The sequence below is a fragment of the Sardina pilchardus genome, chromosome 15 (assembly GCF_963854185.1).
Source record: "Sardina pilchardus chromosome 15, fSarPil1.1, whole genome shotgun sequence".
Lineage (NCBI taxonomy): Eukaryota > Metazoa > Chordata > Actinopteri > Clupeiformes > Clupeidae > Sardina > Sardina pilchardus.
Genome location: NC_085008.1, coordinates 27,357,688 through 27,375,370, shown reverse-complemented (window position 1 = coordinate 27,375,370; position 17,683 = coordinate 27,357,688). Strand labels below are relative to the sequence as shown.

The window sequence follows — 17,683 nt, the reverse complement described above, 5'->3', positions numbered from 1 at the left end:
GAGACGAGAGTAACGAGAGTTTCTGTCTTCACTTCCCATTTCTGGAGAAGAGAGAGACTACCAGACAGACAGACAAACAGACTGAAGGTGAGGGAGGAGCTCGAGGGAGTGTTTGGAACCTGACGAGGAAAGGAGGATAGAGAGAGAGAGAGAGAGAGCGAAAGAGAGAGAGAGAGAGAGAAAGGGAATGAGTGAGTGAGAGCGGAAGGTGAGGAGATGGAGAGCGAGAGTGATAGACAGGCTAGTGATAGACGCTTCAACTTCAGCATGGAGCAAAACTAACCGCCAAGATGATGCACATCGTGTGGGATTGCCTGAGATCTCCACGGCGACGGGCCCCCTCCGGAGAGCGGTAAGCAGACGACCCCGCTCCTCCCCGGCTTCCTCCTCAAGAGCCGCGGCAAGGCCAAGGCGCGCCGTTCTGATTGGCTGTCGGGGTCATGTTGAGGTGAACCAGGGTGCCGGGCTTCGGCGTGCTCTGATAGGTCTTTGGGATCGTTGCCAAGGCTCCGCTCTTTCTTCCAGAAGAAAAAGCCTCTGCACCTCTTTCCGTCCGCGTCTGTTCTGCTTCTATTCTTATGCATCCAGCCCACTCTGGCTGTGTTCTGCACCGCTTCCATATCCCTGGAGAGAACTTCAAGTCAGTGTGTGTGTGTGTGTGTGCGCGTGTCTGTTTGTGTCACACTTCAGTGGTAAAGTTTGAGCTATTTTTTTTTTTTTTTTAAAGTGTGTGAGTCTGTAAAACTGCTGCTTATGTTAAAGACTGGGTTAGCTGAGCTCTAGGTTGCTGTAGCAGTGGATTTCTTTGTGTGTTTTCCCGGAATTATACATGGCACCTGTGCACCAACAGTGTCCTGAGGAGATGGCCATACCTGGCTATTGTTGTATTGTGAGGTGCTGTAGCAAAACGAATCATGCAAAAGAGATGCTGGCCATGGTTCTCACTCACAGCAGTGAGTACGCCTGTCTCATCAGGATCAGAGCTGTCTCTCAGTACGTCTGTCTCAGGAAACCTTGATCATTTAGAGAGAGGTGCGAGGTGTGAACTAAGAATGCCATTTGAACATGTGATCGGTGAACACAGACAGTATGAGAAACGAGACCAGTTTATTAGTGCGTTCAGTACGTCTTTGATCAGAGCCTTTTCATCTTGTATGTGATAGAGGAGAACTAAACATTCCATCTCATATACATGACTGAATACCTGCAATGCAAGTGTGGGTAGCACTTTCACTTCTCTCATGTCGTTAATTTCAGAAATGTTTTTCTTGGGACATAAACCATACAAATGGAAAAAAAGGTGTTATTTCTGCTAAAAGTCTAATGCTATCTTACCAACCGCATTGCAGTGAATCGTTTTTTTAATTCCATCTCTTTGTATGCCTGTCAGATTCATATTCTAGTTCTGGAGTCATGTCAGGCTCTCGCAGTGAGTTCTGAGAAGTGATTCACACCGTCTTAGACTGCTATCTGGTGTCTGATCATTTGTGCAGTTTCATCTCGTGATGGAGAATATGAGACTCTTGTGGTTCACTGATTTCATCTGAAACTGTGACTGGTGCTTATTTTAGTCACCAATCTCACTACTCTAGAGGCTTTTTCAGATATGCTTTTAATATAGAGTAGCAGTCATCACTTCCCCCTTCTGCGTTACTTGCGTGTTCAAGATGAAACATGTGTCTGTCTGTGTTTGTTTGTGTGGGTGTTTTTAGATCTTTTTATGTTTTAGATTGGGTCTAGATCAATCCACATTAAACATGGACTCCTTGTACATTAGTGAAAATATCCTCTTTGAAACTCAGACAGCACTTCTTTCAGGTCTTCTACCTTTTCACTGGATCCCGATGCTCTGAATAGAATAGCTGTAGCTGGCTGTAGAGTCTGTGCTCTGTTACAGCAGCATGCTGAGATAATCTCCTGATGTGATGCTGAATGAGGTTGTAAAGGTTGATGTGTCTGCCTCATAGTGTCAGACAGGCCCTACAGGCTACTTCTGTCTGTCTCTCTCTCTTGCTCTCTCTCACACTCTCTCTCTGGCATGCTCTCTCTTGCACTCAATTCAATTCAAATGGCTTTCTCTCTCTTGCACTCTCTCTCGTGCTCTCTCTATCTCTTTCTTTCTTCCTTTCTTTCTGTCTTTCTTTTCAAATTCAAATAGGTGTATTGGGCATGACTGTTCTATTGTATTATGAAAAGCCTCAACTACACATATAACCCTTAATATACGTCTCTCCCTTTGCATCCGTGCCATTCTCTCTCTCTCTCTCTCTCTCTCTCTCTCTCTCTCTCTCTCTCTCTCTCTCTCTCTCTCTCTCTCTAGTGGGGGCTGGGTGAGGTAGAGGCAGATGGAGATGTGAAGATGAGGCTCAGAGCTGTCAGCCCTCCGCCCTCCCTCCTATCCTTTCCTCCTATCCATTCCTCCTCCTGTTTCTAAAGCTTCCCTCCTGACAGCCATCTGCACATCCCTCTTTTCTCTCGCTCTCCTAGTCTCTGTGTCTCTCTCTTTTCTCTCGCTCTCCTAGTCTCTCTTGTCTCTCTATTTCCCCAGTCTCTCTCTTTCTCTCCCTCTCTCCTTCTCTCTCCATTTCACACTCTGCTTCCCTCACTCATTCCTCTCTCTCTTTTGCTCCCTCTGTCTCTTCCTCCTCCTACTCTTCATTCTCTTTCTGTTCTGCTCTCTCTCTCTCTCTCTCTCTCTCTCTCCCTCCCTCCCGCTGTCTGCTCCATATATCTCTTCATCCCTCTCCATCTCTCTCTCTCTCCCTCTTTCTCCGCCTCCCTCCTTCCCTCCTTTCCTCTCGCAGTCCAATCAGAATCCTCTCTGCCCCTCTCGAGCCCAGAGCGTGCATGCTGACGTGTGCGTGCACGTCGTGTGTGTTTGTGTTTGAGTGCCGCCCGTGCAGCAGCAGTCCTCTCTAGTCAGTCGGTCCAGTCTCTCTCTGTCTCTCCTGCTCTCTCGTATCTCTCTCTCTCTCTTCCTCGTCTCTGTCCGTGATGGTTGTGGAGGGCGAGAGCGCCGGACCGGTGACCGGTAGGACCGGTAGCTGCGGGGGTGTCGGGGGCGTGGGGGGCGTGGGGGGCTGGCTGGGCCTCCCGGCCGTCTCCTCGGTCATTAAGTACTCATGCGTGCTGTGCTGGGCCCCCAGGGAGAAGAGCTCCGTGGAGCAGGAGATCCGCGACAACGAGGAGAGCATCCGCCAGAGGACCAGCGAGGTGCAGGTAAGGAGACACACACACACACACACGCACGCATGCATGCGCACACACACACGCACCACTCAAACTTCACCTGTCTGAAAGCTTCTTTCTGTGTGTGTGTGTTTGTTTATGTTTGTGCCTCTGTGGCTGAGCTGCATCTTGTTAGCCATATGTGACCTGTGTCTGTCGGAAGTGACCGCAGGGGACCCAGAGCCTAGGCAACAGCACACTCTGGATTATAGTGGGTGTAGCTATACACACAATTCATAGTATGGATTATAGAGGTGTAGCCATACATAAAATCATAACATTGTTTTGAAAATAGTATACATTCAACAGAGGCTCAACGGCGATGAGTCTTAGGTGCCATTGGAGTCAGGCTCTGACCTTTGCTTGGTCCGTACCGGATCAGAAACAATTCTGCTACTCATTGTTATTCTCCTGTAGCTTGCTTTTTAATTGTGTATTTTCTGTGGTTCCACTGTTATTATGGCTTATTTTTCTTTTTTTCCCCTTCCATTTCTGCATTTGTGAAACACTTCAACTGACCCATGTGTATGAATATAGTGCTGTACCGATAAACTTCCTAGTAGGGGGCTCGCCTCACTGAATGATGGCCACCCAATGCTAAAGATTAGCCACCTGCTGACTGCTCCCTGTCTGTGGAGCATCAGTGCTGTCTGTGCCCCAGTGCTGCTGGGTTGACTGTGAAAAGCTCAGCTGCTGCCTTGTTGTTGTGTTGCTGTGCTGGTGTGGATGCAGGAGGAGGGCTGGAGTCTGTGATGTACAGGCTGCTGATATGATGGTGTGGAGGTGGGGCTGCTCTCTCTCTCTCCTCTTTCTCTCTCTCTCTCTCTCTCTCTCTCTCTCTCTTTCTGTCATATATTGCTGCAGCTTATCTGGCCTGAGCAAGGGCTTAATGAGGAAATGAGATGGTCCACACATACTCCCACATACTGCTTAGCTGCGTGTGAGCAACAAGGAAATGATGGTGTGCACACTCCCATGTACGGCTCAGCTGTGTGTGTGTGTGTGTGTGTGTGTGTACATTGCCACTGCCTGCTCAGTGTATTTCTGTGCGCGTCTTGTTTCTGTGTGTGTGTGTGTGTGTGTGTGTGTGTGTGGAGAGGCTTGGAGGATGATTCATATGTTATGTGAATCCCTTTGAAATGTCATGAGTTCCTCAAAGGCAGCCCCCTCGACATGCAGGCAGTATCTCCCCCCCCCCCCCCCTCTCTCAGGGCCGTGCGCTCTGTCAACAGTTTGTCTGCACATACAGACACTCTGGAGCTAAACGAATGCAAGCGCGCTCCAGAGAGTGATACAGAGGACAGGTGTGTGTGTGTGTGTGTGTGTGTGTGTGGTGCAGATGGAACACTGGATCTTCCCAGCTCCTCGTGTTTTCCAGCGAGCTCAGTTGCCAGTCACGACTACACAGTCTGGAGGCCTGTGATGGCCTGGCCCAGATTCCTCTGTTTGTTCTATTTTTCTCATTGTGTACACACACACACACACACACATACAAACGCGTAGATCAAACAGGGCTTCAACTGAGCCAGAGCCATACCATTGTACAGCACTGGTGATGTGAGGGCGGATCACACACACACACACACACCCCAGAGTCACTCACTCACTCCCTCTCGCACACCTTCACTCTCTTCAACCACTCCCCCGCTCGTCATTCAGCCTGATCTTAGCGACCTTGTGTGTATTGAAGTGTGTGTGTGTGTTGGAGAGGCCATTAACAGCCAGTGTGTAGGGAGCATGTGAGGACGAAGGTCAAGGCAATGGCAGCAGGGACACGGTGTTGTATGTTGTACCGGGTTAAAGCAGAGAGCGGAGTCAACAGCAGCACAACCAAAGATCCTTCATTACTGACAAGATGGAGCAACATAATGCATCTCTATGGAAGCAAGATTCAAACAGTAATGAAGGATCTTTGCTTGTGCTGCTGTTGTCTCCGCTCTCTGCTCACGGCTGTCCGCTCGTCTCGTCTCCGGCTGTCGTGTAAGCCGGGTCGGACATGCAGCGGTGGCCAGCGGCCGCTAACGACTTCCAGTGCCACGCGCTGATCAGCGGCGGTGGAGCGACGGGCACTAATTGGCAGGCGTGTAGTCGGTGCCCGGGCAGGAGATGGGTGGGGGGGGGGGGGGGGGCTTTACTGCCAGATGACAACCCCCGCTCACTTCAATGGGCACAGCCACCTGCTCACGGTGACGCACAGAGACGCTTGGTGCCCTGGCCTGGCGTTTGTGGCGCTGCCATTTCAATATTGAGACGTTTTTTAAAAAAATGTTTCAGTGGTAATACATTTTTGTTGGGGTTGCTCGAATATAGCGAAAAATTCAATCGTGATTATTTTGGACTATTTTGGTCGGTATCGAGATCACGATTGCTTAACACTATAAATAGGAAATGCATGCAAAACATATACAACCGTTACCACTGTACGGCAAAGGGTTGCGCTGGATTTATAAAGTAATGCAATTGATTAATTCAGTTGATTTTAGTGTTTGTGTCCTGTGTCTGTATTTCATGATCATATTCATTAGACATGTGTATGTGTTTACGAGCTATTTATCTTGTGTTCGTTTGTTTGTTTGTGTGTAGACATACATAAAGCTACAGGTATGTGAGGACATGCTTCGCTGCTGTCTATAGTGATTTGGTTGATTGATGTTGGACAACTTTGAGTGCTTTTGCATTGCCATTGCGTTTGTCGCCGAGTTCATATAGCTGGCACTCACTCAGTATTGTGCTGATGTGGTTGAGTTACGTTGCAGCTTGGTTGCATTGTTGTTGAAGAGTTCATAGCTAGTTCTCCACCGCTGCTACTCACTCACCCTGCTAGATGAGGTTGTGGTTTTCCACGTTCGTCTCATGTGCCTGTGTGCCTTTGCACTCAAAAACATTTGAAGTGCCTGTGTCAGGTTAACACCTTTTGTCGAGTACACACACACTTCTCCTCACACTCCTCTGTTCACGCTTGAGTGGAGCCATATCTCAGCAGCCTGTTAGCCTGTTATATACAATCCTGTCTGGTGCCAGGCATTACTAGCCGATCAGGCTTATCCATGCCCTCGGCAATCATCTGTTTACGATTTGCTGTTTTTAGTATAGCTGACACATCAGGCATTTACAGTAGTCTAGACATGGATATACAGTACATGTGTTCATATCTATGGGTCCAGGTTTAGGATTAGTCCATAATTATACAGTCAGATGCAGGATTATATTTGTTTATTGATTTTCCCAGTCATTGATTTTTGTATGCGTGTATGTCCATCCAGTCAGTAGGGTTGGGCATAAGGAGGAGTCGCTGAAGACGGCAGCATAGTGATTTGATGGCCTGGATTGTTGAGTTGGTTGAGAGTGAAGGCCATTTCCTCTGCTTGTGGCGTGATCATTCACAATGGCCCCTACCGATGCAGAAGACTTCCTTATCCTGATTGTGTAACGTTCCTGCTGTTATATGCAATTCTGTTCCCCTTCCGGACATGCACGGATGCGTGCGTGCGTGTGTGCGTGTGCGTGTGTGTGTGCGAGCCTTTATTACGCTTTAAAGTTTAATATAGAGCGCATATCTCTCTGTGGCGATCAATCTTTTCATCTGTTCATTATGCCGGCAGACCCACAGCTGCCTGCTGAGATTGACCTGAATGGTGTGATGCATCGCGGTCTTAAATCAAGTGTCATTCAGTGTCGCCCTTTTCTATCAGCTCCCCTGAGTCATGCGGGTAGTGCTATTTCAGGGACGCAAGATACTTTGATAACGTCCGCAAAAAAACAAGCAAGCAGCAGCAAAGCACTGTGCATCACATGCACATACAGTATGTGTGTTTGTGCAAACGTGTGTGTGTTCATATATGATAATAATGGGTTATTTTGCACACATACAGTATGTGTGTTTGTGCAAACATGTGTGTGTGTTCATATATGATAATAATGGGTTATTTTGCACACATACAGTATGTGTGTTCATATATGATAATAATGGGTTATTTTGCACACATACAGTATGTGTGTTTGTGCAAACATGTCTGTGTTCATATATGATAATAATGGGTTATCTTGCACACATTATATGAAGATCAATGACCCTGGATGATTCCATAAACCTTGGGTGTGAGAGAGCATTAGCATGAAGGTTAAAGAGGGAGGCGGAGTGAGTGTGTGTGTGTGTGTGTGACCAGAAGAGTCTCCTGGTAATGAGGTGCAGATCAATGAGCCGTAAGGCAGTAAGTAAAACAGCCTCGAGTCCAGAGACCTGGGCTAGATTTGGCTTCTGTCTCCCTCTGCTAATGAATAATGAAACGCTCTCTCAGAACGGAAGGGAGTGGAGGAGAGGAGAGGAGAGGAGAAGAGAGGAAGGGGTGGGGCAGCTGTTCTGTTGTTGATCCTCCTTCCTCTTGCTGCTTCTTCTTCTTCCTCTTTTCCCCCTGTGTTCCTTCATCTGCTCATTTAGAAAGCTCTTTGACTTTCCAATTTGTTTATAAATCAATGGAACTTGCCTCCTCCTCCTCCTCTAGCTTTCTGTATTAGTCCAGTGTGAAGAATTAGTCCCTACCCAAAGTGGGGGTGGATGTTTGTCTATATATATAAAAAATGTCCTTAAATGTGTGCTATTTAAAGAGCCAGCCATCTGAGAGCGGCAGATTGAGAGAGAGAGAGGGAACGAGAGAGAGCCCACCTCCCCGCTATCCTGCCTGAAGAACTCCTACTTCACCAGGCATCACGACTCCTCCTCAAGAGTCTCATCTCTTTAATAAGCTTTCAATCAGCCTCCTGCCTCCGAGCCCCACTGTTTCAACCAGTGGCAATCTACCCCCCACACGCCTCCTCTTGGGAGAAGATAATCACACACACACAGTCTACCCCCCTTGGACCTCCGCTTAGAAGATGTGTGTGTATGTGGAACCTAATTATTAATATTCCCAGATCAGATTCAACGTTTTGATTTTTATTATGTGATAATTTTTTTTAACCTTGAAACAAAACTTTTCTAACTTACTTTGACTGACTTCAAAAGTGGTCTATGGGAATTTAAAATGGGGGTATGTACAGTATACTTATGGCCCTTATGTTTTTAAGGAAGAATATTTATTTATTTTCGATACATTAAAAGATAAAATGTATTTGTTTGCGATACATTATACATGAAGTGTAGCTTGGGAAAGCTTGTGGTCCTCCTCTGCTCCCGATGTCGGGCTAGGCGTTTTACGTTGGATTCATTTGAGCGCTGAGGTCATCCTTCCTTGACTGCTCTCTGTGCTTTTTTAACCGTGCGTATGACCGCACGGCGCACGCCCCCATGAAGTGCTTACTGCGGGGGTAGTGCCTATTTGGGAACAGCTGATGTGGACAGGTGAAGGACCTCATGGTAGTGAAGCTGCGGTGTCCTCTATAGGCGTTTTTTCACCGAAAACAAACCTGGTGTTGAACTGGTGCATTTCAGAATTCTTTGAACCGTGGTGCTATCTAGTGAACCAGCCCACATTTACACCAGTTCTGAACAGAACCAAGGATGTGTCATCAACAATGGGTGGTGCATGCAAAATCAAAAGTTAATGAGATGCATAAACGGGAGAATGATATGACCAGTTGTCCCATAAAAACGGCAGAAACTAGCCGTTTAAAATGCTAGTCAACGTCTGCAGTGTAACAGTCTGCAGTGGCGAACGGTTCAAATGTTGGTTCGCGAACGGGAACGGAGCCGGTTCTCTGTCGGTGAAAAAAGGCCTTATGAGGGTGATGACCTGAGCCCACCACACACACACACACACACACACATGCTGACACCCCACTGAGGCCAGGGCCGTGGGCAGGCAGGCAGGCAGGCAGGCTGGCTGGCTGCACAGGCATCAGGGCAGACGGAGCGAGCTGTCAGGCCCATGTGCTGGCCTCTCTGTCCTGACACTGACAGTTCAGCCCTCGCAGCTGTGTGTGTATGAGTTACATGGGGTGTGTGAGTTACTGGTGTGTGTGTGATTTGTTTGATCAGTGTATAAGTATGATACTGTGTGTGTGTGTGTGTGTGTGTGTGTATTCAGTGAGTGTTAATGGATGTGAGTCAGTGTGTTTCCGTTGGCTGTACCAGTGCTGGCTCGCCCCCTCACCGCCTGTGCTCAGTAATTGGCTAAACACACAGCACCATATGGTGGCCGTGCGCTCTGCCAGATAGTGAGCTTTACACTAGCATGCCGGAATCTTCTGACGCTCCGTCATCGTCGGGCATCCCTGCACGTAAAAGAGTTCTGGTAGTAGAGGACGGGAGAAAGACCGGAGCTAACTGTCTCAATAGGAACACTTTCTGTCTCTCCGTCAGAGTACCATCAGATGGTTTGATTGCCAATCTCTGACTTCTGTTTTGAATTTTGTTTTGTTTAGTTTGTTATTTCGGTATTGAACACCGTGTTTAAAATTGCTCAATCTGTACTTCCCCTAAATGTGATGACCTCTCAATGTTTGTTGTAATATAATGTCAAAACATGGACAACGAATGTTCCTCCTCTTCACAGTTGAGCTGCGTTAGCCTTTTTCATTGTCTGTCATTTTGACAGACAGGGTTGGAAAAATTCTGTCATGAGCTATTTAATGTAATTTACATTTATTAATTTAGCACTTTTATCCGAAGGGACATACATAGACTACTCACCAAAAGTAAGGGATATTCGGCTTTTGGTTGAAATTTCAGGATGACCCTAGCCTGGCTAACGCCTCCCACTTCTCAAATGAGACGTGGTCTGGCAACCAGACGTTCATCTTCTCGTATTTGAAAAAATGCCCAGATCCGTTCATTGGGCGCCACGGATGTCAATCAAATGTGTCTCTGCATAGCTCTTCATGGTCTTGCTTTCTCCCCTGTTCTGTGATTGGCCTCCAACATCAGGCGAACATGGGGGCGTTAGTTTCCAGACTGCCTTAGCAGCGTGAAAGAAATCACCGCGAAAGGCAGTATGGGAAACCCAGGCTAGGATGACCCTATAATCCACTATTACCTTTACAGTTGAACTTAATGTGACCTTCTCTAAACTTTTGAATGCGGGCATGTCCAACATGTGTCAGTACTTTCTGCACTGAAATAACATTTTACCCGAAAGCCAGATATCCCTAACTAAATGTAGTGCGTGTCAGTTATACAGTATTACAAAGGCTATTGTCCTCTGAGCAACTCGGGGTTAAGTGCCTTGCTCAAGGGCACAACAGCGGGGGCCAGAAATTGAACCCACAACTTCTCAGGCTACCTCCACCTCCTTAACCACTACACTTCCACCAGCCTTGTTTTCATTTTACTGTCCATGACTGCGTGCGTGCGTGCGTGCGTAGGACCTGCATGATGAGGTGCAAAGAGAGAGTGTGAAGGTGTGTTAACATGACTCTGAACTCTGTGTGTGTGTGTGTGTGTGTGTGCAGGACCTGCAGGATGAGGTGCAGCGGGAGAGTGTGAAGGTGTGTTAACATGACTCTGAACTCTGTGTGTGTGTGTGTGCAGGAGCTGCAGGATGAGGTGCAGCGGGAGAGTGCGGAGCTGCAGAAGCTGCAGGGCCAGAGGCAGGAGGTGCAGGAGGCGCTGGACAAGCTGGACGCTCAGAAGAACTCGCTGGAGGAGCAGCTGGCCCTCATACGCCAGCAGTGCAGCCAGGAGAACCAGATGGTCAGCGCACACACACACTACACGCTATGTCACACACACACACACTCACACACACACACACACACTACATGCTATATTACACACACACACACACACACACACTCACACACTACACGCTATATTACACACACACACACTCACACACTCACACACTACACGCTATATTACACACACACACACTCACACACTCACACACTACACGCTATATTACACACACACACACTCACACACTACACGCTATATTACACACACACACACACACACACACACACACTACACGCTATATTACACACACACACACTCTCACACACACACACACACACACACACACACTACACGCTATGTTACACACACACACACACACACACACACACACACACACACACACTACACGCTATATTACACACACACACACACACACACACACACTACACGCTATATTACACACACACACACACACACACACACTACACGCTATATTACACACACACACACACACACACACGCTACACACTATATTGCACACACACACACACACATACACTAAACGCACACTACACAAACACACTATGCGATGCTAGGCTACACACACACACACACACACACATACTGTGTAGTCGATCCATCACTTACCCACTCTCTCTCGCTCTCGACACTCTCACACATCACACACACTCACTTTGTAGATGCAACATCACTAATATACACATGCTATACAGTAATCATGCACGCTGTGTAGACACAGCTAGCACACACACACTCACACATACACACACCATATCACACTCTCTGTGAAGACTTGATTTCATCATTTTCAGACACATCCAGTGTGTGATACGAGCCCATTTACACTTTGTACATTGCAAGCACATATTTACTCCAGAGACAACACACAATGCTGACCTACACAAGTTTCACACATAACACACCCACTCATTTTACTAAAACATGCCTGAGCGCTTTCCGCACTTCACACTCGCGTGAACACACACTCCAAAACCCTCATGGTACTGTAATGCTCCATTTAGCTGGACGTGTGTGTGTGGGGACATTTTTCAGTGCAATTGTAATGTGTGTAGAGCACAATGATTTGGAGGCCGGCCCAGTCCAGTCTAGTCCAGGCCGTTTACTCGCTCTAGCCCGTCCAGTCCTTGAGATGTCCCCTCTCCCACTGCCCACCTGTTTTATTCTCGGTGTGGACGTGCGTACACGAGCACTCACGTGACTGGGTGGACCTGCGCCTGTGTTTCTGCATGTACATGTGTTTGTGAAGAGGACATACTGTACATCTTTGTGTATTGATATATGATGATTATGATTATGATTATGATTATTATTATTATCACCCTTTGTGTGTTGATGTAAGTGTGTGTGTGTGTGTGTGTGTGTGTGTCTGTGATGATTATGATTATGATTATTATTATTATCACCCTTTGTGTGTTGATGTAATTGTGTGTGTGTGTTAGTGTTAGTGTTATAATAACTTTGTATGTGTGTATAATGATTCTGGGTGTGGATGTGATGTGTAATTATTACATGTGTGATCATGTGAATATGTGTATTATACTGGCTCTGTGTATCGATGTGGTTGTCATCATGACCGTGTGTGTGTGTGTGTGTGTGTGTGTGTGTGTAGATCATGACTCTGCAGGCGCAGCAGTCGGAGCAGGAGCAGCAGATCGGCGACTGTGAGACGGAGCTGGGCCGGGCGCGGGCCGAGCTGCGGCGGCTGCAGGACGAGACGCAGCAGCTGGAGCAGAAGGTGGAGACGGCGCGCGCGCAGCTGGACCCCCTGCAGGACAGCGTCCAGGAGTCCCACACACAGGTCTCGCAGGTGTGCTGCTGGGCGCTGGCTGTTCTGTCCCTCTCTCTCTAGTCTCTACTCTGACCTATTCATGGCTTCCATCAATCAATCAATCAATTGGGGCAGCCGTGGTGTACTGGTTAGCGAATCGGGCTTGTAACCGGAGGGTTGCCGGTTCGATCCCCGACCAGTCCACCACGGCTGAAGTGCCCTTGAGCAAGGCACCTAACCCCTCACTGCTCCCCGAGCGCCGCTGGTTGGGCAGGCAGCTCACTGCTCTGGGTTGTGTGATTCACCTCACTGTGTGTTCACTGTGTGCTGTGTGTTCACTAATTCAGTTAAATTGGGTTAAATGCAGAGAACTGAATTTCCCTCACGGGATCAAAAAAGTATATATTCTATTCTTTTTCTATTCAATCAAATTTTATTTATAGCACATTTCATATGGCATACATAGACTCAATATGCTTTGAATGAAAAGGAAAATATACATATATAAATGAACACACACGCACGCACACACGCAACACACAAATCTGCTTCCATCAATCGGCATTTAGAAACTCAGTGCTTGATTGTGTACACCTGCCTGTGGCAAGGGACCTGATGAAACCCATGAATAGACACATACTGTACAGACACACTGTCTGTCTTTCACATTATCTACATTATTTCTCTTTATCTCTCTCTCACTTTCTCTTCGGTGTTTTAACACTTTTCTGGTGCTTGCATGGTCTCATCATATGTCATTGTCCAGCAACAGAGACACTGTCTTAAAGGGAATTTACACCAGGAACTATTAAGATAACGATAACAACATTGATGTCCACACTGACCAAGGACAAGCAATGTTTTTCCTTGTGTAAATGAATGTGATGTCAGTGTGGGTGATTCCGATTGGCTGTCAGCCTTTTGTCATTCTCACTACCTGTATTGCTTTGAAAGTGATTCCCAACAATATTGTTCTTCATATCGTTAACCCTAGCATGTGTGTGGATGTTGTCATTCATAGAACGATACTTCAGTGTCATTATCTTTATAGTTATAATTTTTGGCGTGAATGGCCCTTTACGGTGTGTGTACAGTAACCCGGGTACATAGAAAATGCATATTTGAGGTGAAAACTATTTCCGTCCATATTACAGTAATTTCCCACATATAAGCCGCATTGTGTATAAGCCGCAGGCCAGTGTTTTATGCAAGTTAAAAGAAACAAAATCATATTAGCACCATATTAATGGCTCCCCTGTATTAACCTCATAGCGGAAGACATTTTGCAAAATCAATGTATAAGCCGCGGCTTATAGTCGGGAAATTACGGTATAATTTTCGTGTTGTTTTTCATGTTGGTGTTCCAGACACCACCAACAACAAACACTTCTGTGGTGTTTCTGGTCACACCATCATAATCAGTTTCACAATCAGTTTCATCATAATCTGTTGTATTTAATACAACAAGTAAACCACAAACCCGGTGTTGTCAATTTTATCCATTTCAGAGATTGTTTTCGAAAGCCGTTTGTTTTTTTGTTTGTTTTGTTTTGTGTTTTTTTTTAAGGTCAGAATAGGCTGTTTTAATATGGACGGAAGTGCTGAACAGAGTAATAAGTATGCATATTTTTATTTCCCCGGCTTAATGTTGATATGACCTTTAACCTCCCTCTCGTTCCTCCCCCCCCCCCCTCCCTCTCTTCGCTCCTCAGGCCCAGGAGAAGGTCACGGAGTTGCGCATGCAGGAGCGAGACCTCACGGCGCAGCTCAGCTGGCTGTCTCTGACGCAGGACGACCCCGTCCCTCCCCCCATCGCTGCCCGCGCCCCCGTCCCCACGCCGACCCCCGTCTCTGTCTCTGTCCCGGTCCCCACGCCGACCCCTGTCCCCGTCCCACTGGTGAACGGAGCGGCCGGCGGGGAGGACGAGCAGCTCGACCAGGACGAGGAGGAGGACAGCGAGAACGGAGCGGCCGACGAACCGCAGGAGCTGCGTGTGGAGGAGGAGGAGGAGGAGGTGGCGGTGGAGGAGGACGAGGAGAAAAGGGAGGAAGAGGAGGTGAAGCAGGAGGAAGGGGCGCGGCCGAACAGAACCAAGAGTCCAGGAGGGGCCAGTCTGGACCCGCTAGAGGACCTCTACACCAGCGCACGCTCCACTGCAGCCTGGGTCAACGCCGTGAGTGCACCACACCCAACCCCCCTTACTGTGTGTGTGTGTGTGTGTGTGTGTGTGTGTGTGTGTGTGTGTGTGTGTGTGTGTGTGTGTGTGTGTGTGTGTGTGTGTGTGTGTGTGTGTGTGTGTGTGTGTGTGTGTGTGTGTGTGTGTGTGTGTGTGTGTGTGTGTGTGTGTGTGTGTGTGTGTGTGTCTTTCACATAGCTCAGACCCTGTTCAGGCCAGGCATTATGATCGGATCTTGACCACCTTAGACAGCTGATGCTAGGTGTGCAAGTGAAGAGAAACTCCTAAAATGAATGGCTGTGATTTTAATACTAATTCACATAGCATTTTATCCCTAAAAGTAGCACCTACTGTAAGTCTGGGACAGCTTAGAAGTCGTCGGGAGGACTAACTAAAGCTGTTTGTAGTTTTTCATGTTGCACTGTTTTGAAATGCACATGCAGAATCAGGAGATCTCAATAGCGAGGGCTAATTGTAAGGGATGCAATAACACCACTAACAGCAGCTAAAACCATTCATTGTTAACATGTAAATTAAATGTGATGTTTCATTGCAAAGCAATTTAAATTGCTGCTCCTCTTTTAAAATGTATCATACAGATTTGTTTAAAAATAAACATTTTTCAGTATATTTCATTAGATTACTAGGCCTTGCTTTTTGTTTCTCTTGATTAATTTAGACTTAGTCATCATCTACTAAGAGTAGGTCTGAGGAACTTTGTGAAATAGGTTTTAAGAGATAACTCCTAGCCAAGAACTTTCTAATTACTAAAAAATCTTTGTGAATACAGCCCTGGTCAGTTCATCTCTGGTTCCTCTGTAGTTCATTTTAAAAGGTTCTATTTCAGCTTTGTGCTATTTCCTTATATTGATTGCTCCATGAAGCAAGAGCTGTCCCAAGGCCGTTTCTATAAGCCTTGACTCCCCAAGGCTGTTCAATTAGCAGCCATGGCATTGGCACTGACACACTCATATAGCGCCTGTTATTAGTTGCTTTTGCATCCCTGCCCTTTCTTTGTGTCCTCATCTCCTATCTTTATTGGCTAAGGTGTTTATGCACCGCATAACCCTGTGTATTTACATTTGCAATATTCATTCAACTGAATCTTTGCTCGCAAGTACATTCAGTGCAGGTATACGTTTCTGTGTTTGCCTTCTCATGCTGATGGCCATCTAGCGACCCATGTTCTTTTTATTTTCATTAGTTTGATTTTTCTTTGTGTTTTTCCATGTTTAGTTGTTTATGCTTGCAGATGTCATAGCTCATAACAGACTTCTACATCTCAAGCAGAAAAGTCCTGATGCATGTATGCGTGTACGTATGCATGATGTATGCATGTGTCACTGTTTCCTGCATACAGGAAGGGAGCAGTCCTGCTCCCGATACCAACGCAGAGGCGAAGGAGGCGAAGGAGGCGAAGGAGGCGAAGGAGGCGAAGGCAGAGGTGGAGACGGCAGCGTTCCCCAGAGCCAGCACCCCTAAGGTGGGCACATAGACCTGAGGCCAGCACCCCTACGGCGGGCACATACAGTAGACCTCAGGCCAGCACCCCTAAGGTGGGCACATACTGTAGACCTGATGCCAGCCTGTCATGGCCATGGCAGTCTCACATGGAATTCCTACAAAATAGCGCAAAGCTAATATCTTTTTTGGAAGATGGTAGAATTGGTAAATGGGAACCTTTGTTCCTTTTCAGTTAACCAAAATCTCTCTCTCTCTCTCTCTCTCTCTCTCTCTGTCGTGAACTGTTGGGCGAAATATTTTGCAACAGCAGGAATGAAACACATCTGTTGAAATTTTGGTAGATATTTTTTCAGTCCTAAGACAATTTTGGAATTGTATTACCGAAAACGACTGGGAGCGGGGTGCAGAGCTGCAAAGAGATGCCCTTGGGTTGGGTAACCAGATATGTCTTCCTAGTTGTTGAACATTTGGTGTGGAGATGAGGGTTAAACATCACCAAATGCCTCTGTGGTTGTGGTACAAGCAAAGCCTATTTGGTGTGGGCTGCTTTCCCTCTGTGTAGGTAGGTAGCAGATGTATGGGGGTTAAGAAAACACCCCACAGACCGTCTCCACTCATGTTTATCTCTCTCTCTCTCACTCACACTCTTGCTTGCACAGACTCAGACACCATCTCTCTCTTGTGCACACACACACAAACACGCCTCTGTGGTTGTGGTACAAGCGGCTGTTCCTCTGTGTAGGTAGGCAGCAGGTGTATGTGGGTGAAGAAAACACCCCACAGACAGTCCAGTCATGTTTACGTCCCACTCTCAGTCTTATGTGCTAAAGGAAAGACCATTTGGATCAGAACATATCAGTGCAGCCATGGAGATGGTGCAGGGAATCCTACTGATGGTCAAATACAAGTCATACCCTCTCTTATGCCATGTATCCATTTTAGATGTCACTGATGCCTGTGGAAAAGTGCAGCATTAAGTTTGGTAGAGGGCTGCACTCTCCAGTTGCCCTTCTAGTTTGTATATTTAGCACTATTGATGATGTCTGTTGTTTAAGGCGCCTGAGAGTAAGCCCAAATCCTTCTAATAGTACAACCCCAGGCAAAAATTATGGAATCAACACTCTTGGAAGATGTTCATTCAGCTGTGGGGTTTTTTTCCCCCCCAAAAAAAGATAAACCACAGATGTGCCCCAAAAATATTTTCTTTAATAGATGAACATTCTGGCTTTGTGAAGATCATGTAAAAGGGGGGGAAAAATAAGGAATCACTAAATCTTGAGGAAAACTGCTCATCGCTGCTGTCGCTGCCCATCCCTAGTCCAAGACAACACTTCTCTTGTGCTTCTATTGGGGATTTATGTGCCCAATTATGTGGTGGTGCACTCAGATAAA

General features: G+C 46.8%; 1 protein-coding gene across 3 annotated transcripts in view; it reads left to right on the top strand.

Moving 5' to 3' along the window:
• Window positions 1–17,683, top strand: part of eps15 (epidermal growth factor receptor pathway substrate 15) — a 49,332-nt gene that overhangs the window by 19,969 nt on the left and 11,680 nt on the right. For 2 of the 3 annotated variants that reach the window (XM_062555286.1, XM_062555285.1), the window contains exons 13-17: window positions 3,147–3,219; window positions 10,694–10,855; window positions 12,492–12,689; window positions 14,363–14,824; window positions 16,188–16,310. In XM_062555286.1, the coding sequence (XP_062411270.1) occupies window positions 3,147–3,219; window positions 10,694–10,855; window positions 12,492–12,689; window positions 14,363–14,824; window positions 16,188–16,310 (1,018 nt within the window). The remainder of the gene's footprint in view (window positions 1–3,146; window positions 3,220–10,693; window positions 10,856–12,491; window positions 12,690–14,362; window positions 14,825–16,187; window positions 16,311–17,683) is intronic. The other variant, XM_062555287.1, reaches the window with a different exon arrangement.